Source organism: Bombina bombina, chromosome 2, assembly GCF_027579735.1.
Source record: "Bombina bombina isolate aBomBom1 chromosome 2, aBomBom1.pri, whole genome shotgun sequence".
Taxonomy (NCBI): domain Eukaryota; kingdom Metazoa; phylum Chordata; class Amphibia; order Anura; family Bombinatoridae; genus Bombina; species Bombina bombina.
Window position 1 is genome coordinate 435,960,566 of NC_069500.1, and position 20,354 is coordinate 435,980,919.

The 20,354-nt window shown below is 41.2% G+C and overlaps 1 protein-coding gene across 4 annotated transcripts in view; it reads left to right on the top strand.

Annotated features, from left to right (window-relative positions):
- PXN (paxillin) overlaps positions 1–13,326 on the top strand; it is a 152,726-nt gene extending 139,400 nt beyond the window's left edge. For all 4 annotated transcript variants that reach the window (XM_053702055.1, XM_053702057.1, XM_053702058.1 and 1 more), the window contains 2 exons: positions 11,068–11,216; positions 11,337–13,326. In XM_053702055.1, the coding sequence (XP_053558030.1) occupies positions 11,068–11,216; positions 11,337–11,603 (416 nt within the window). In that variant the 3' untranslated portion in view covers positions 11,604–13,326. The remainder of the gene's footprint in view (positions 1–11,067; positions 11,217–11,336) is intronic.
- Positions 13,327–20,354: the final 7,028 nt, after the last annotated feature.

The window sequence follows — 20,354 nt, forward strand, 5'->3', positions numbered from 1 at the left end:
CAGGGTTGGTTACTCTGCTCTTTCTTTTTCTTTAGGTCCCTGATAGGGAGTGGAGTATCTATCACACCTAAGAAGCTGTTCCTGCCCTGCAGCTGGATCCACAGGTAAGTGCATTTGCCTTCTAGGTATTGAAGGACAGCACTTTGGAGGTTAATTCCTCTAGTGAATTATTTCATGGAACAAGACCTTGCAGTTTGGCAGGCACTGGCATATATTAAAAAGGGGTTAATAATGTTTACCCTTAGTTTGTTTGTGGAGAGACTGGCTGATGGGGAAATTTTGGAACCATAGGATATTTCTTTATTATTATGAGATGTAGAGCGGTGTACTTTAGTTTTATGCAGGTTGGACAGAAACGTGCACTTTTACAGTGACAGTTTTCTTTTTTAGTCTGATCACGTGGCCCGCCTCTCTTCCGTCTTTATTATGTGGAGCGAGTTAGACATCTTGCTATCTTGATGCCTATCTCTGTGCCGGCTTCGGTTGGATCGCTGAACTTTGCTAATCTGGCATCCTACTGATAGCGGATCTAATCGGATATTACTTGCTGTTTTTCTTGAGCGACTACGGTCTCGGTGTGGTAAGACTCCTCAGCTCAGCCTGAGGTATAGAGGTGTGAGGAAGTTTTTTCTAAAATAAAAACGTTTTTCCTTTTTGTATGTTAAGAGGTGTGTGTGCTTTATTTTTACTGCACTGGTGTTAAATAATTCTCATATTTTATATATTTTAAAATGGATTCAGACCATAGTTAATCCATTATTTTTAACAAATGTTTTCTTTGTCTGGAGACTCAGGTTGTACCTCCTGAGTAATTTTGTTCCACTTGCTTATCTAAGACCTTACAATTTAAAGATAAATGACTCACTTCTGAGCCTTATGTCTCTCAGAATAATGCTGTTCAGGATATGCCTCAGCTTTCTCCTCAAACATCTCAAGCTATGGTTGTTTCACATGCAGTGCCTTGCGGTTTCTCTCAACCTCCTGGGGGTGTTTATTTGCCTGGAGATTTTGCTGCGCAGATAACTTCTGCAGTGTCTGCAGCTTTATCCGCTTTCCCTACTTCAGGTAAGCGTAAGAGGAAATCTAAACATGTTTCTACTAGTAAGGTTTCTGCCCCTTCTAAGTCAGCTCTGGTCAACCTTTCTGAAATGTCTGATGAGGAGGATACTTCAGTAGCTTCTGAAGGTGAAATCTCAGACTTTGACATGATGGGGAATCTGAAGAAGTTAATTTCAGATTTAAGCTTGAACATCTGTTTAATTTTGTAGGAGGTTCTAGCTACTTTAAATGACTCTAAACCTTTGTTTGCTGTCAACCCTAAAGAGTCCACTAAACTTAAGAGTTTATGATTCTCCCTCATCTGTGGATATTTTTCCTGTTCCAGACAAGATGTCTGAAATTATAGCTCAGGAATGGGATACGCCAGTGGTTCCTTTTTTCCCTTCCACTGTTTTTAAAAATGTTTCCTGTTGCGGACTCCATTCGTGACTCTTGGAGCACTGTGCCTAAAGTAGAAGGAACTATCTCTACTCTAGCCAAAAGAACTACCATTCCTATAGTGGATAGTTCTTTTAAGGATCCTATGGATAAGAAGCTAGAGGCTTACTTAAAGAAGATGTACATCCATCAAGGATTACAGTGGCAACCTGCGGCAAGTATTGCTACGGTTGCGGCAGCAGCATCTTATTGGTTATATAAGAAGAGACTACAATAGAGGAGATCCAAGATAAGATCAAAGCTCTTAAACTGGCCAATACCTTTATCTGCGATGCCAACATGCAGGTAATTAGACTGGGAGCTAAGATGTCTAGCTTTACTGTTCTAGCACGCAGAGCTCTGTGGCAAAATCTTGATCGGCTGATGTGACTTCAAAGGCCAAGCTTTTGTCTTTACCTTATAAAGGTAAAACTTTATTTGGTCCTGGTCTGGCGGAAATCATTTCCGAAATTAAAGGTGGAAAGGAATCTTTACTACCTCAGGACAAGAAGAAATAGACCTAAGGGTCGCCAGAATTCTAATTTTTGCTTCTTTCGTAACTTTAAAGGACAGAAGTCTTCCTCCTCCTTCTTCCAAACCAGAGCAATCCAAGACCTCATGGAGGTCCAGTCAGCCTTATGGAATAAGGGGAAGCAAAACAAGAAGCCTTCCACTGATTCTAAATCAGCATGAAGGGTCTGCCCCCGATCCAATTTTGGATCAAGTGGGGGGCAGGCTTTCTCTCTTTCAGCAAGCTTGGATACACAATGTCCCAGATCCGTGGACTGTGGACATAGTATCCCGTGGTTACAGAATAGGATTCAAGTCTTGCCCTCCAAGGGGCAGATTTCTCCTGTCAAGGCTATCCACAAACCAGGTAAAGAGCGAGGCATTCTTAAACTGCGTAGAAGACCTATCCTCCTTGGGAGTAATTGTTTCTGTTCCTGCAGAGAAACAGGGTTAAGGATTCTATTCAAATCTATTTGTGGTTCCCAAAAAGGAGGGAACTTTTCATCCCATGCTAGACCTAAAGTGCCTCAACAAATTCCTAAGGGTTCTGTCCTTCAAGATGGAAACTATTCATTCCATTCTTCCATTGGTTCCGGAAGGTCAGTTCACGACGACCATAGACCTGAAGGATGTGTATCTTTATGTTCCCATTTACAGGGATCATCACCAGTTTTTTAAATTTGCCTTTTTGGACAAGCACTTCCAGTCTGTTTCTCTTCCGTTCGGTCTTGTCACGGGTCCTAGAATATTCACAAAGGTTCTGGGGGCCCTTTTGGCGGTGGGCAGATTTCAGGGAATTGTGGTGGCAGCTTACCTAGACGATTCCCTGACCATAAAGATTTTCCTGATGGATGTCAGAAGATCCAAACTTCTTGCTTTGTGTCTTTCTCTCCAGTCTGCTATTCATCCATCAGCGGCTCAATGCATGGAGGTGATTGATCTGATGGTTGCTTCCATGGACATCATTCCATTTGCTCGGTTCTATCGAAAATCACAGCAACTATGCATGCTCCGTCAATGGAACAGAGACCATTCCAATTTATCACAGAGTATAGATCTGGATCCCCTAACAAGAGACTCTCTCTCATAGTGGATTTCACAGGGACATCTGTCAAGGGGCACTTGCTTCCTGAGACCTTCCTGGGTGATTGTGATTACTGACGCCAGCCTGTTAGGCTGGGGAGCAGTTTGGGGCTCTTTAAAAGCTAAGGGCCTGTGGACTCGGGAGGAGTCTTCTCTTCCCATAAACATCTTGGAGTTGAGAGCAATATTCAATGCCTTGACAGCTTGGCCTCAATTATCTTAAGTCTGGTTTATCAGATTCCAGTCGGTCAACATTACCTCAGTGGCTTACATCAACCACCAAGGAGGAACTTGGAGTTTTTTGGCCATGAAGAAGGTGACTTGCATTCTAAAGTGGGCGGAAACTCACGATTGTCTCCTATCTGACATCCACATTCCAGGAGTGGACAACTTGGAGGCGGATTTTTTGAGCAGACAGACTTTTCACTCTGGGGAGTGGGCTCTCCATCCGGAAGTGTTCTCAAGGATAACACTTAAGTGGGGGGTTCTGGAGTTGGATCTGATGGCGTCTCGTCAAAATGCCAAGCTTCCAAAGTACGGTTCAAGGTCAAGAGATCCTCAGGCCGCTCTGATAGACGCTCTAGCGGTTCCTTGGATCTTCTCTCTGTTTCCTCCGTTTGCTCTTCTTCCACGAGTCATTGCTCGTATCAAACAAGAGAGAGGATCTGTAATTTGAATAGCTCCGGCATGGCCTTGCAGGATCTGGTTTGCGGATCTGGTGAGGATGTCATCTCTTCCACCTTGGAGGTTACCTCTGAGGAAAGACCTCCTAGTTAAAGGTCCATTCCTCCATCCAAGCCTGGATTCTCTGAAGCTAACTGCTTGAAGATTGAAGGCCTAGTTTTGTCTTGACATGGTTTTTCTGAGGCGGTCATTGATACCATGCTTCAGGCTCGTAAACCTGTTACTCGCAGGATTTACCATAAGGTATGGCATAAATACCTTTTCTCCAACATAGGTGTGTCCGGTCCACGGCGTCATCCTTACTTGTGGGATATTCTCTTCCCCAACAGGAAATGGCAAAGAGCCCAGCAAAGCTGGTCACATGATCCCTCCTAGGCTCCGCCTACCCCAGTCATTCTCTTTGCCGTTGTACACATGGCTGTTCCACACAGGACTGTTGAGAGCAATTAACTTCAGTTGGGGGAACAGTAAGCAGTCTCTTGCTGCTTGAGGTATGACACATTCTAACAAGACGATGTAATGCTGGAAGCTGTCATTTTCCCTATGGGATCCGGTAAGCCATGTTTATTACGATCGTAAATAAGGGCTTCACAAGGGCTTATTAAGACTGTAGACTTTTTCTGGGCTAAATCGATCATATTTAACACATATTTAGCCTTGAGGAATCATTTAATCTGGGTATTTTTTGTAAAATAATATCGGCAGGCACTGTTTTAGACACTTTATTCTATAGGGGCTTTCCCTAATCATAGTCAGAGCCTCATTTTCGCGCCGGTATGGCGCACTTGTTTTTGAGAACAGCATGGCATGCAGCTGCATGTGTGTGGAGCTCTGATACATAGAAAAGTCTTTCTGAAGGCATCATTTGGTATCGTATTCCCCTTTGGGCTTGGTTGGGTCTCAGCAAAGCAGATTCCAGGGACTGTAAAGGGGTTAAATATAAAAACGGCTCCGGTTCCGTTATTTTAAGGGTTAAAGCTTCCAAATTTGGTGTGCAATACTTTTAAGGCTTTAAGACACTGTGGTGAAAATTTGGTGAATTTTGAACAATTCCTTCATGTTTTTTCGCAATTGCAGTAATAAAGTGTGTTCAGTTTAAAATTTAAAGTGACAGTAACGGTTTTATTTTAAAACGTTTTTTGTACTTGGTTATCAAGTGTATGCCTGTTTAACATGTCTGAACTACCAGATAGACTGTGTTCTGAATGTGGGGAAGCCAGAATTCCTATTCATTTAAATAAATGTGATTTATGTGACAATGACAATGATGCCCAAGATGATTCCTCAAGTGAGGGGAGTAAGCATGGTACTGCATCATTCCCTCCTTCGTCTACACGAGTCTTGCCCACTCAGGAGGCCCCTAGTACATCTAGCGCGCCAATACTCCTTACTATGCAACAATTAACGGCTGTAATGGATAATTCTGTCAAAAACATTTTAGCCAAAATGAACACTTATCAGCGTAAGCGCGACTGCTCTGTTTTAGATACTGAAGAGCATGACGACGCTGATAATAATATTTCTGAAGGGCCCCTAACCCAGTCTGATGGGGCCAGGGAGGTTTTGTCTGAGGGAGAAATTACTGATTCAGGGAACATTTCTCAACAAGCTGAACCTGATGTGATTACATTTTAATTTAAGTTGGAACATCTCCGCATTCTGCTTAAGGAGGTATTATCCACTCTGGATGATTGTGACAAGTTGGTCATCCCAGAGAAACTATGTAAAATGGACAAGTTCCTAGAGGTGCCGGGGCTCCCAGAAGCTTTTCCTATACCCAAGCGGGTGGCGGACATTGTTAATAAAGAATGGGAAAGGCCCGGTATTCCTTTCGTCCCTCCCCCCATATTTAAAAAATTGTTTCCTATGGTCGACCCCAGAAAGGACTTATGGCAGACAGTCCCCAAGGTCGAGGGAGCGGTTTCCACTTTAAACAAACGCACCACTATACCCATAGAGGATAGTTGTGCTTTCAAAGATCCTATGGATAAAAAATTAGAAGGTTTGCTTAAAAAGATGTTTGTTCAGCAGGGTTACCTTCTACAACCAATTTCATGCATTGTCCCTGTCGCTACAGCCGCATGTTTCTGGTTCGATGAGCTAATAAAGGCGGTCGATAGTGATTCTCCTCCTTATGAGGAGATTATGGACAGAATCAATGCTCTCAAATTGGCTAATTCTTTCACCCTAGACGCCACTTTGCAATTGGCGAGGTTAGCGGCTAAGAATTCTGGGTTTGCTATTGTGGCGCGCAGAGCGCTTTGGTTAAAATCTTGGTCGGCTGATGCATCTTCCAAGAACAAGCTACTTAACATTCCTTTCAAGGGGAAAACGCTGTTTGGCCCTGACTTGAAAGAGATTATCTCTGATATCACTGGGGGTAAGGGCCACGCCCTTCCTCAGGATCGGCCTTTCAAGGCAAAAAATAAACATAATTTTCGTCCCTTTCGTAGAAACGGACCAGCCCAAAGTGCTACGTCCTCTAAGCAAGAGGGTAATACTTCTCAAGCCAAGCCAGCTTGGAGACCAATGCAAGGCTGGAACAAGGGAAAGCAGGCCAAGAAACCTGCCACTGCTACCAAGACAGCATGAAATGTTGGCCCCCGATCAGGGACCGGATCTGGTGGGGGGCAGACTCTCTCTCTTCGCTCAGGCTTAGGCAAGAGATGTTCTGGATCCTTGGGCGCTAGAAATAGTCTCCCAAGGTTATCTTCTGGAATTCAAGGGACTTCCCCCGAGGGGGAGATTCCACAGGTCTCAGTTGTCTTCAGACCATATAAAACGACAGGCATTCTTACATTGTGTAGAAGACCTGTTAAAAATGGGAGTGATTCATCCTGTTCCATTAAGAGAACAAGGGATGGGGTTCTACTCCATTCTGTTCATAGTTCCCAAAAAAGAGGGAACGTTCAGACCAATCTTAGATCTCAAGATCTTAAACAAGTTTCTCAAGGTTCCATCGTTCAAGATGGAAACCATTCGAACTATTCTTCCTTCCATCCAGGAAGGTCAATTCATGACCACGGTGGATTTAAAGGATGCGTATCTACATATTCCTATCCACAAGGAACATCATCGGTTCCTAAGGTTCGCATTCCTGGACAAGCATTACCAGTTCGTGGCGCTTCCTTTCGGATTAGCCACTGCTCCAAGGATTTTCACAAAGGTACTAGGGTCCCTTCTAGCTGTGCTAAGACCAAGGGGCATTGCTGTAGTACCTTACTTGGACGACATTCTGATTCAAGCGTCGTCCCTTCCTCAAGCAAAGGCTCACACGGACATTGTCCTGGCCTTTCTCAGATGAACGTGGAAAAGAGTTCTCTATCTCCGTCAACATGGGTTCCCTTCTTGGGAACAATAATAGACTCCTTAGAAATGAGGATTTTTCTGACAGAGGCCAGAAAAACAAAACTTCTAGACTCTTGTCGGATACTTCATTCCGTTCCTCTTCCTTCCATAGCTCAGTGCATGGAAGTGATCGGGTTGATGGTAGCGGCAATGGACATAGTTCCTTTTGCGCGCATTCATCTAAGACCATTACAACTGTGCATGCTCAGTCAGTGGAATGGGGACTATACAGACTTGTCTCCGAAGATACAAGTAAATCAGAGGACCAGAGACTCACTCCGTTGGTGGCTGTCCCTGGACAACCTGTCACAAGGGATGACATTCCGCAGACCAGAGTGGGTCATTGTCACGACCGACGCCAGTCTGATGGGCTGGGGCGCGGTCTGGGGATCCCTGAAAGCTCAGGGTCTTTGGTCTCGGGAAGAATCTCTTCTACCGATAAATACTCTGGAACTGAGAGCGATATTCAATACTCTCAAGGCTTGGCCTCAGCTAGCGAGGGCCAAGTTCATACGGTTTCAATCAGACAACCATCAGGGGGGAACAAGGAGTTCCCTAGCGATGGAAGAAGTGACCAGAATCATTCTATGGGCGGAGTCTCACTCCTGCCACCTGTCTGCTATCCACATCCCAGGAGTGGAAAATTGGGAAGCGGATTTTCTGAGTCGTCAGACATTGCATCCGGGGGAGTGGGAACTCCATCCGGAAATCTTTGCCCAAGTCACTCAGCTGTGGGGCATTCCAGACATGGATCTGATGGCCTCTCGTCAGAACTGCAAAGTTCCTTGCTACGGGTCCAGATCCAGGGATCCCAAGGCGGCTCTAGTGGATGCACTAGTAGCACCTTGGACCTTCAAACTAGCTTATGTGTTCCCGCCGTTTCCTCTCATCCCCAGGCTGGTAGCCAGGATCAATCAGGAGAGGGCGTCGGTGATCTTGATAGCTCCTGCGTGGCCACGCAGGACTTGGTATGCAGATCTGGTGAATATGTCATCGGCTCCACCTTGGAAGCTACCTTTGAGACGAGACCTTCTTGTTCAGGGTCCGTTCGAACATCCGAATCTGGTTTCACTCCAGCTGACTGCTTGGAGATTGAACGCTTGATCTTATCGAAGCGAGGGTTCTCAGATTCTGTTATCGATACTCTTGTTCAGGCCAGAAAGCCTGTAACTAGAAAGATTTACCACAAAATTTGGAAAAAATATATCTGTTGGTGTGAATCTAAAGGATTCCCTTGGGACAAGGTTAAGATTCCTAGGATTCTATCCTTCCTTCAAGAAGGATTGGAAAAAGGATTATCTGCAAGTTCCCTGAAGGGACAGATTTCTGCCTTGTCTGTGTTACTTCACAAAAAGCTGGCCGCTGTGCCAGATGTTCAAGCCTTTGTTCAGGCTCTGGTTAGAATTAAGCCTGTTTACAAACCTTTGACTCCTCCTTGGAGTCTCAATTTAGTTCTTTCAGTTCTTCAGGGGGTTCCGTTTGAACCCTTACATTCCGTTGATATTAAGTTATTATCTTGGAAAGTTTTGTTTTTAGTTGCAATTTCTTCTGCTAGAAGAGTTTCAGAATTATCTGCTCTGCAGTGTTCTCCTCCTTATCTGGTGTTCCATGCAGATAAGGTGGTTTTACGTACTAAACCTGGTTTTCTTCCAAAAGTTGTTTCTAACAAAAACATTAACCAGGAGATTATCGTACCTTCTCTGTGTCCGAAACCAGTTTCAAAGAAGGAACGTTTGTTGCACAATTTGGATGTTGTTCGCGCTCTAAAATTCTATTTAGATGCTACAAAGGATTTTAGACAAACATCTTCCTTGTTTGTTGTTTATTCCGGTAAAAGGAGAGGTCAAAAAGCAACTTCTACCTCTCTCTCTTTTTGGATTAAAAGCATCATCAGATTGGCTTACGAGACTGCCGGACGGCAGCCTCCCGAAAGAATCACAGCTCATTCCACTAGGGCTGTGGCTTCCACATGGGCCTTCAAGAACGAGGCTTCTGTTGATCAGATATGTAGGGCAGCGACTTGGTCTTCACTGCACACTTTTACCAAATTTTACAAGTTTGATACTTTTGCTTCTTCTGAGGCTATTGTTGGGAGAAAGGTTTTGCAAGCCGTGGTGCCTTCCATTTAGGTGACCTGATTTGCTCCCTCCCTTCATCCGTGTCCTAAAGCTTTGGTATTGGTTCCCACAAGTAAGGATGACGCCGTGGACCGGACACACCTATGTTGGAGAAAACAGAATTTATGTTTACCTGATAAATTACTTTCTCCAACGGTGTGTCCGGTCCACGGCCCGCCCTGGTTTTTTTAATCAGGTCTGATAATTTATTTTCTTTAACTACAGTCACCACGGTACCATATGGTTTCTCCTATGCAAATATTCCTCCTTAACGTCGGTCGAATGACTGGGGTAGGCGGAGCCTAGGAGGGATCATGTGACCAGCTTTGCTGGGCTCTTTGCCATTTCCTGTTGGGGAAGAGAATATCCCACAAGTAAGGATGACGCCGTGGACCGGACACACCGTTGGAGAAAGTAATTTATCAGGTAAACATAAATTCTGTTTTTATTGGTGCAAATCTTGAATCTAAGGGTTTCTCCTGGAGGCGGGTGAGGATTCCCCGTATTTTATCTTTTCTTCAGGATGGTCTGGAGAAAGGGTTGTCAGTCAGTACTCTGAAGGGTCAGATATCTGCACTGTCTATTCTTTTGCAGAAACGCCTGGCTGGAAGGTTTTGTTTCTTCTTGCTATTTCTTCTACTCGCAGAGTGTCTGAGCTTTCTGCTCTGCAGTGTGATTCCCCATAACTTATTTTTCATGCAGATAAGGCGGTTCTTCGTACTAAATTGGTTTTTCTCCCTAAGGTTGTGTCAGTTCTAAACATTAATTGTCCTAATCCTCCTTCTCAGAACGTTTGCTGCATAACCTGGATGTTGTGCGTGCAAGCGTAAAGGTCAGAAGGCCACTTTTACTACCCTTTCCCTCTGGTTAAGAAGTATTATTCGTTTAGCGTGTGGGACAGCTGGACAGCAGCCTCCTGAGAGAGTAACGGCTCATTCCACTAGGGCTGTCTCCTCATCCTGGGCTTTCAAAAATCAAGCTTCTGGGGAACAGATTTGCAAGGCGGCAACATGGTCCTCTTCATACTTTTTCCAAATTTTCCAAATGTGATACTTTTGCCTTGGCTGAGGCCTCTTTTGGGATAAAGGTTCTTCAAGCGGTGGTCCTGCCTTGTTCTCCCTCCCTTTTCATTCTGTGTCCTCTAGCTAGTGGACTCTCCATGCCATAGGAAAGAAAACAAAATGTATGCTTACCTGATAAATTTCTTTCTTTCCGGGCATGGAGAGTCCACGACCCTGCCCTCTTTTTAAAATCTGCAGTTTTTTTGAGTAAACCTCAGGCACCTCTACCTTTTTGCGTTTTTCTTCTTTTTCCATTTTCCTTCGGCTGATTGACTGGGGATTATGTGTAAGGGAAGTTACACTTAACAGCTTTGCTGGGATGCTCTTTACCGCCTCCTGCTGGCCAGGAGTTGAATATCCCACTAGTAATTGGAATGAAGTTGTGGACTCTCCATGCCCGGAAAGAAATTTATCAGGTAAGCATAAAAAATTGGGAATTTGGTGTGAAATGTTGTCAGTAGTTTATAGTATGAAGCAAACATGTTCATTTTACTTAAACACATACCTATAAGTAGTAAAACCAGAGAAACTGATAATTTTGCAGTGGTCTCAATTTTTTCCAGAGCTGTATGTATATATGTATATATGTAGATAGAGAAAAAGATTTATAGATATTAATATAATCAGAGATGCTCCTAAATTTGTGGGCTGGCTTTTAGACTTTGAACAGGTTTGTGTATTTGTGGTTTTATGTTTTTTCTTTTTACCAATTTTCCTGTCCACTAGTACAAGACTCTCTAACTAATCACAAGCTAATACAAATGTATTAATCACTTTGTTCCTCATAGGTTTCCATGAGAGGGATGGAAAAGCCTACTGTCGCAAGGACTACTTTGATATGTTTGCTCCTAAGTGTGGTGGCTGCACTCAGGCCATTTTGGAGAACTACATCTCTGCGCTGAACACGCTCTGGCACCCAGAGTGTTTTGTCTGTAGGGTAGGCATCACTGTTTATCTGCATATCTGCTTCTACTATTTTTTTTATTTTTTTTTTACTGGGGTGGGCTTTAGTTATTGGTGTGATGTAACAATAATTTGCTTTCTTTCTCCTCCTTAGGAATGTTTCACCCCTTTTATCAATGGAAGCTTCTTTGAGCATGACGGTCAACCATACTGTGAGGTGCATTACCATGAACGTCGTGGTTCTCTCTGCTCAGGTTGCCAGAAGCCTATCACTGGTCGCTGCATCACTGCTATGGGAAAAAAGTTCCACCCCGAGCACTTTGTTTGTGCCTTTTGCCTAAAGCAGCTGAACAAAGGAACCTTCAAGGAGCAGAATGATAAACCATATTGCCAGAACTGTTTTGTCAAACTCTTCTGTTAAGAGCACCACACTGTATTTCCACAAATTTTCACAACCCTGTGCAGCTGTGTATGGGAGGGTTGTGGTTTATATCTGGAGCATCGCGGGTTGAATGATCAGATGACAAATATTTTTTATCTATTTCTACCCTCTATAATCAATAGCTTGTTTGTCAGGGGTTTCTCTCTGGCTGCCAGCCACTGCTCCTGACTGACTATTCCTTCCCAGCAGTATATGGCCTCTCATGAGCAAATAATTCACCTTGCCCTTTGGGTATACGTTCACTTTACTTGCTTTTATGGTTGGTGCAGTGGGTTATTCACTTTATCTACCAGAAAAAGCAAATCCTCTACTATGCATTAAATTAATGGCATGGGAGCATTTCTGCCACGCACTTTGTTACTGTTTGTGTGGCGGGCGGGGGGGGGGGGTTGAGTTTACAGTGGCCTATGAGGTATAGACCTGCAGCATATGTCTCGGGTTATGATGCTCAGGGAGGCCAGTTTGGGAATTACAGCAATAACATTTTCTACTGACAGTTACAGGTAACTTGTCTTTTCACTGGTGAGCAGCTGATCTCTCACTCTTTTTTTTTTTCTTTTCTTTCTTTTTTTCAAACACATATAACCCTCATGTCTTCAATTAAAAAAAATCAAGATTTATTAAACTTGATTTTTATTCATTTCATCTGATTTTATTAATGAAATAAAATAAGACTTTTATATAAAAAGTATATAATATACATATATAACAAAACAAAATAAGTCCAGTAGGGCTGGATTTTCTGTTTACTTTTGATTTGTGCGATCATTAAACGTAGCTATTAACATTTCAATATTTTATTTAGTGTGAAATTAACTATTTTGGTATTTTTGTTAACATTAGACAGTATTGCAAATTTCAAGACTTATCAAAACTTAAATTGAATATTGATGCCAAAATGTTGTACATCCTTTAGACAATCTTAAACCTGCATACCCTCTTTGTACAGCTATCAGTGTTTCTAAGGGAAGGCCAACTTTGCTGTAATGCTAAAATACAGTTATGTTTTAGAAGGTTGGGCTTTTATATGGTGGCTTAAATCCCATACCAGGATGATAATTTTGCCATCTAATTTACTATTCACAAGGAAAATTGATTGTTTGATATGCCAAAGATCACATGAAAATATATTCTCAAAAAGCAGCTTGTCATATGGGAATATAGTTTACATGTTGAAACACTTGCCTATCTATCTAGTTTTCTTTTTTTTTGCGCGTTTAAAATAAATAAGATATTGTGCTTTTAAACCCTATTATTTGGGTTCTGTTAAAAGCTCTGCACTTTTTTCACTTTTTTTTTTTTATAAAAACCTCATTAATCTTCTTAGGAATGTTAAAGGGGTGTATGTACTCCATGGATAGCACCTTTTTATGTAGGTTTTATTTTCTTTCTTTTCTTTTTTTTTTTTTTTTTTTTTTATGAGAACTATATTGTCTTTACTTACACCTTTTTGGTCTGTCATGTTAGTTTCAGGCAAAAAAAAAAATAACCCCCTAAAATGTGAGTTTGCTATTCACTGTCACAAGAACTTGTGTGCTAATGGATTTCACAGTAATGTGATACCAGCTCAAATTCATAGTTTAATTTTTCACAGCTCTATTTTTTGTTCTAACAATGCTGTTTTTTTGTGTTTGTTTTTTTAAATGTTTTGTATTGTAACCAAAAAAAAAGTAAAAATAAAAATTGCATTTTTCTTCTTAAATTCTTGACTTGATTTCTTTGTTCAAAGAAAAGAAGAAAAAGAATGGATCTCAAATGTGAGTTGCTGAATATTTTGGATCTTATCTGGGTATAGTCTGTTTTAGGTTTGTTTGTTTTTTTTATATAAAAAGTCTACACACCCCTGTTAAAATGCCATGTTTCTGTGATGAAAAAAAATGAGACAAAGATAAATCATTTCACAACTTTTTCCACCTTTAATGTGACCTATAAACTGTACAACTCAATTGCAAAACAAACTAAAATATTTTAAGTAGAGGGAAGTAGAAATAAAAAACTAAAATAATATGGTTGCATAAGTGTGCACACCCTTAAACTAATACTTTGTTGAAGCACCCTTTGATTTTATTACAGCACTCAGTCTTTTTGGGTATGAGTTTTTCAGCATGGCACATCTTGACTTGGCAAAACTTGCCCACTCTTCTTTGCAAAAACACTCCAAATCTGTCAGATTGCGAGGGCATCTCTTGTGCACAGCCCACTTAAGATAACCCCACAGATTTTCGATTGGATTCAGGTCTGGGTTCTGACTGGGCCATTCCAAAACTTTAATCTTCTTCTGGTGAAGCCATTCCTTTGTTGATTTGGATGTATGCTTTGGGTCGTTGTCATGCTGAAAGATGAAGTTCCTCTTAATGTTCAGCTTTCTAGCAGAAGCCTGAAGGTTTTGTGCCAATATTGTCTGGTATTTGGAACTGTTCATAACTCCCTCTACCTTGACTAAGGCCCCAGTTACAGCTGAAGAAAAACAGACCCAAAGCATGATGCTGCCACCAAAATGCTTCACTGTGGGTATAGTGTTCTTTTGGTTATATGCAGTGTTTTTGCGCCGAACATATCTTTTTGGAATTATGGACAAAAAGTTTAATCTTGGTTTCATCAAACCAGAACACCTTTTGCAACATGCTTTTGGGAGTCTTCAGATGTGTTTTTGCAAACTTTAGCTGGGCTTGGATGTTTTTTTTCGTAAGCAAAGGCTTCTAACTTGCCACTCTACCCCATAGCCCAGACATATGAAGAATACGGGCGATTGTTGTCACATGCACCACACAGCCAGTACTTGCCAGATATTCCTGCAGCTCCTTTAATGGTGCTGTAGGCCTCTTGGCAGCCTCCCAGACCAGTTTACTTCTCGTCTTTTCATCAATTTTGGAGGGACGTCCAGTTCTTGGTAATGTCACTGTTGCGCCATATTTTCTCCACTTGATGATGACTGTCTTCACTGTGTTCCATGGTATATCTAATGCCGTGGAAATTCTTTTGTACCCTTCTCCTGACTGATACCTTTTAACAATGAGATCCCTCTGATGCTTTGGAAACTCTCTGAACCATGGCTTTTGCTGTAGTTTGCGACTAAGAAAATGTCAGGAAAGACCTACTAGAACAGCTGAACTTTATTTGGGGTTAATCAGAGGCCCTTTAAATGACAGGTGTGTACTGACTCCTATTTAACATGATTTTAAATGTGATTGCTCAATTCTAAACACAGCTGCATTCCCAGTTATGAGGGTGTGCACACTTATGCAACCATATTATTTTATTTTTTTATTTTTATTTCCCTCCACCTAGAAGTTTCAGTTTGTTTTTCAATCAAGTTTAAAGGTGGAAAAAGTTCTGAAATTATTTATCTTTGTCTCATTGTTTTACATCACAGAAACCTGACATTTTAATAAGGGTGTGTAGACTTTATATATCCACTGTATGTGTGTGTGTGTGTATATATATATATATATATAGATATATATATATATATATATATATATATATATATATATATATATATATATATATATATATATATATATATATATATAAAAACACAGAAAATCTGGCACATAATAATAATAACAATATTAGCCCAGTACCACTTCAAGGTCTCTCCCCTCCTGGGTCCTTAAAGGGACAGTATGCACTCATTTTCATATAACTGCATGTAATAGACACTACTATAAAGAATAAGATGCACAGATACTGATATAAAAATCCAGTATAAAATGGTTTAAAAACTTACTTAAAAGCTTTCAGTTTAGCTCTGTTGAAAAAGCAGTTGGAAAGCCCACTGCAAGTGGGAAATAAGACGCTCCCCCCCCCTCCCCCTTCTTTTGCATATGAAAAGACCCTTTACCCAAACAGGAGCAAGCTGGAGAAGGTAGCTGACGGTATTCAAATAAAACTTTGGGGCTTGGTTAGGAGTCTAAAAATCAGAGCAATGTTATTTAAAAATAAGCAAAATTATACATTTTTAAAAAAAAAAAAAAAACTTTATGGGCTTTATAAATAGATCATCTACAAAACATTTATGCAAAGAAAAAATGAGTGTATAATGGCCCTTTAAGCAAGCAGCTGCACAATGCATGCTTTCAAACGGAGAACTAACACCAGTGTGCCACGGGCCTTTGTAATATTCCTTAAAGGGCTATTATACACCAATTTTTTCTTTGCATAAATGTGTTGTAGCTGATCCATTTATATAGCCCACCTTGGGAGTGTTTTCCATCTTAATGGGAGGAGAATCCACGCTTCATTCGTTACTTGTGGGAATTAAGAACCTGGCCACCCGGAGGAGGCAAAGACACCCCAGCCAAAGGCTTAAATACCTCCCCCACTTCCCTCATCCCCCAGTAATTTTTTGCCTTTTGTCACAGGAGGTTGGCAGAGAAGTGTCTGAAGATTCGGAGTAGTCTCTTATGGAGGGTAGTACTCTTCAGAATGGGACTGGAGTTTTAAGTAGTCCTGTCAGCCTCTCATGGATGAAAGTGAGAGTCCGGAGATGCAGGGAGAGTCTTTCTGCGAAACCATCCTGACTCAGCATTGACTAGTTTCGCTGCCTGCTTTCAGCACTCAAGTCCATGTCAGGAGCGATGCTACTACCAGGGCCGTCTTTAATGTTGACTGGACCCTGGGCAAACATTTTCTTGCCCCCCCCCCCCCATACAATTTTGCTATCCATCCCAACATTCCAAAAAAACAACTAAATCAATTTATTTTATATATTTTTTTCATTATTAGCCCAGCAGTGGATCATCCACTGCTGGGTTAATCATTTTAAAAAAAAATGAATGTGATTCTGGTGTGAGGTTAGCTGGTTAAAGAGATTTAGGGCAGCCAACAGGAGCAAAGCAAGGTTAAGACTGAGGAGGAAGCATGGAGGTGCAGACAAATAAGTTTACTGACTGGAACAGCATAACTACTATAGGAAGCTGTACAATCTGAGACAGAGAGAAAAAATATATATAAACATAATCCTTCCCTTATTGTGTGAAGTATCAGCATGACACTATACATCAGCCACAGCAGCACATGTCACTTCTTTGCTAGGAACCCTACACTAGACAATGCTGCATGGGGAGGGGCATGTGTGCACTTATTCTTCCCACTGACACCTTTCTACAAAGCACTGTTCCCCTAACAAACTTCAGTTAGTTGATCTTAGGGCCACAGCAGAAAGAGCAGGGCTAAGGGGACCAGCAGACTGGATGCTGTCTGCCCAAGGCTGCATGGATACAGTGTGAGACGAGTCATACTGCCTCAAGACTGAAAAGAGCAGTGTGTGCAGCTGCACAGATGCTCAAATCCTCACCTGCCTGCCGCTCCAGCTTTTTGCTGCGTCATGCGCCTACAGTCAGCCCTACCCTGAACAATCCCAGAGCAGTAACCTGGTAACATTGGTAACCCCTTTGTAGAAAAGAGCAGCAGCACCACACTTTATGAACTTTTAACTGCTTTTAATGATGAAACATACAGGAAAGCAACGACGTTTCGGTCATCAACTGACCTTAATCATGACAACATGATTAAGGTCAGTTGATGACCGAAACATCGTTGCTTTCCTGTATGTTTCATCATTAAAAGCAGTTAAAAGTTCATAAAGTGTGGTGCTGCTGCTCTTTTCTACAAATTTGTCTACTTTGGGGGTTAGTGCAGAAACCCCTGTAGCGTGCACCCTAAATTGGATGGTGAGTGCTGGGCCCATCTCTATTTTTCTTTTCTTCAACATTGGTAACCCCAGCAGGACCTTTTCTGATGCAGTGGGATTGGCTGGATGCCGAGTTAGGGCTTAGCATTCAGTGCTGCACAGTGCACATCTAAAACAGCACATGGCAATAGCTTGGCATGTCGCATGACACTGGCACGGTCTTGCACAGTTTCTCACAAATAAATATAAGCAGAGAACTTTTGACTGTGACAGTATTAAGACTGACTGTGCCCCCCATGTCACATGACATCAGCAGTCTGGCATGAACCAGAATTTTTTTTTTAGGACTCTTGGGCCCCTCAGCAAAGACTGGGCCCTGGGCATCTGCTCCTTTTGCCCTGTGTTAGACGGCCCTGGGCAGCTGCCTCTTTTGCCCTGTGTTAAAGACGGCCCTGGCTACTACCCTGTCACACTTGAAAGGCTGTGTTCCTGTTCCACGGCATAGATTCTGGTAAGATCGTTTAATTTATACACATTTGATAACGCAAGAAGATATGGTCACAGTGTGTCTGAATCAAGGGTTAATATCTTTGGAAATTGTGTTATTGAACAGTGGGGATTTATGCATAATTTCTTTCATGTAATTGGCAAGAGTCCATGAGCTAGTGATGTATGGGATATACAATCCTACCAGGAGGGGCAAAGTTTCCCAAACCTCAAATGCCTATAAATACACCCCTCACCACACCCACAATTCAGTTTTACAAACTTTGCCTCCTATGGAGGTGGTGAAGTAAGTTTGTGCTAAGACTTCTACGTTGACATGCGCTTGTCAGCTTTTTTTGAAGCCAGATTCCTCTGAGTACAGCGAATGTCAGAGGGACGTGAAGAGAGTATCACCTATTGAATGCAATGATTTTCCTAACGGAGGTCTATTTCATAGGTTCTCTGTTATCGGTCGTAGAGATTCATCTCCTACCTCCCTTTTCAGATCGACGATATACTCTCATATTCCATTACCTCGACTGATAACTGTTTCAGTACTGGTTTGGCTATCTGCTATATGTGGATGGGTGTCTCTTTTGGGAAGTATGTTTTTTATTACTTAAGACACCCCAGCTATGGTCTGGCACTTTATGCATTTATATAAAGTTCTAAATATATGTATTGTACTTATATTAGCCATGAGTCAGGTTCATGTATTTCCTTGTGCAGACTGTCAGTTTCATATTTAGGGAAAATAAACATTAAGAAATATTTTTCTTACTTGGGGTTTAGTCTTTTTTTCAAATTGACTACTTTTTTTCTTGCAAATTGCGGGCAGTACTAGGCCCGCGGGTGCGCCAAATGCTAGACTTTATTGCGTCATTTTTGGCGCGAGAATTTTTTGGCATGAAAAGTACATCTGTTGACGCAAGTTCGTCATTTCCGGCGTCGTAGTTGACACCGAAGCCTTACACACGGTTGCGTCGTTAGTGACGCAAGTGTGTAATTTCCGGATATTGTTGGCGCCAAAAATTTTTCAGTTACGTTGTGCGTCATACTTGGCGCCAAATTTTTTCATTAATTTAATACCCCATTGCTATTTGCCTCTTGCCTTTTTCTATGTCAGAGGGCTTTGCTGTTTGCATTTTTTTCCCATTCCTGAAACTGTCATATAAGGAAATTGACAAATTTTGCTTTATATGTTGTTTTTTATTTTAAATTTTGCAAGATGTCTCAATCTGATCCTGCCTCAGAAGTATCTGTTGGAACTTTGCTGCCTGATGTCAGTTCTACTAAAGCTAAGTGCATTATATTTCCGAATGTCGTATTGGTTATCATGATAAACTTTTACATGCAGATATTGTGTCCATCAGTAAATAGTACATTTCCTGTTGTTGTTCCTTCAACTTTTAATGTACATGTTATACCTATGAAATTTAAAGAATGTATTACTGATTCTATTCAGAAGGCTTTGTCTGCTATTCTGCCTTCTAATTAATATAAAGGTCTTTTAAAACTTCTCATAAGGTTGATGAAATTTGAAATGACCGACAACATAATGAATTATCCTCTTTTGATGAGGATCTATCTATTTCAGAAGATCCTTCCACAGATATTGACACTAACAAACCTACTTATTTATTTAAAATTAAGTATTTTCGTTCTTTGATAAAGAAGTGTTAATTATTTTGGATATCGTGGAAACTAGTCCTCTTGATATTAGAACTAGTAAATTCTGTTTTTAAACCTCCTGTGGTTACTCCAGAGGTTTTTTCCTGTTCCTGATGCTATTTCTGTTATGATTTCTAAGGAATGGAATTAGCCGGGTACTTCTTTTATTCCTTCTTCAAGGTTTAAAAAATTGTATCCTTTTACCAGCAATTTCTATAGAGTTTGGGAAAAGATCCTCAAAGCTGATGGGGCTATTTCTACTCTTGCTGAACGTACCTCTATTCCTATGGAAGATAGTACTTAAGTTCCTTTTAGATAGGAAACTTTTATCTAAGGAAAGCTTATTTATATTCAGGTCATCTCAGGCCTGCAATATCTTTGGCAGATGTTGCAGCTGCATCAACTTTTTTGTTAGAGATTTAGCGCAACAAGAATTGGATTCTGATTTATCTAGTATTGTTCGCTTACTGCAATATACTAATCAGTTCTGATGCCATTTTTTTTATATCATCAAGATTGATGTTAGATCTATGTCTTTAGCTATTTTTAGCTACAAGAGTTTTGAGGCTTTAATCTTTGAATGCTGATATGACTTTTTAAGTCTAGATTGCTATCTCTTTCTTTCCAAAGTAATTAGAGACCTAAGGGTAAATATAAAGCTTCTAAATCGTTTTTGTCAAATAAGGAACAAAAACCTAATCCTTCCCTATGGAATCTGTTTCCAATTGGAAACCTTCATTAAATGGAATAAATCCAACCCATTTTAAGAAACCAAAAGCCAGACCCTAAGTCTGCATGAAGGTGCGACTCTCATTCCAGCTCAGCTGGTAGGGGGCAGATTAAGGTTTTTTTCAAGAATGTCTTGGATAAATTCGGTTCAAAATCAATGGTTTCAGAGTATTGTCTCTCTGAGGTTTTGAATAGGATTCTGAGTAAAT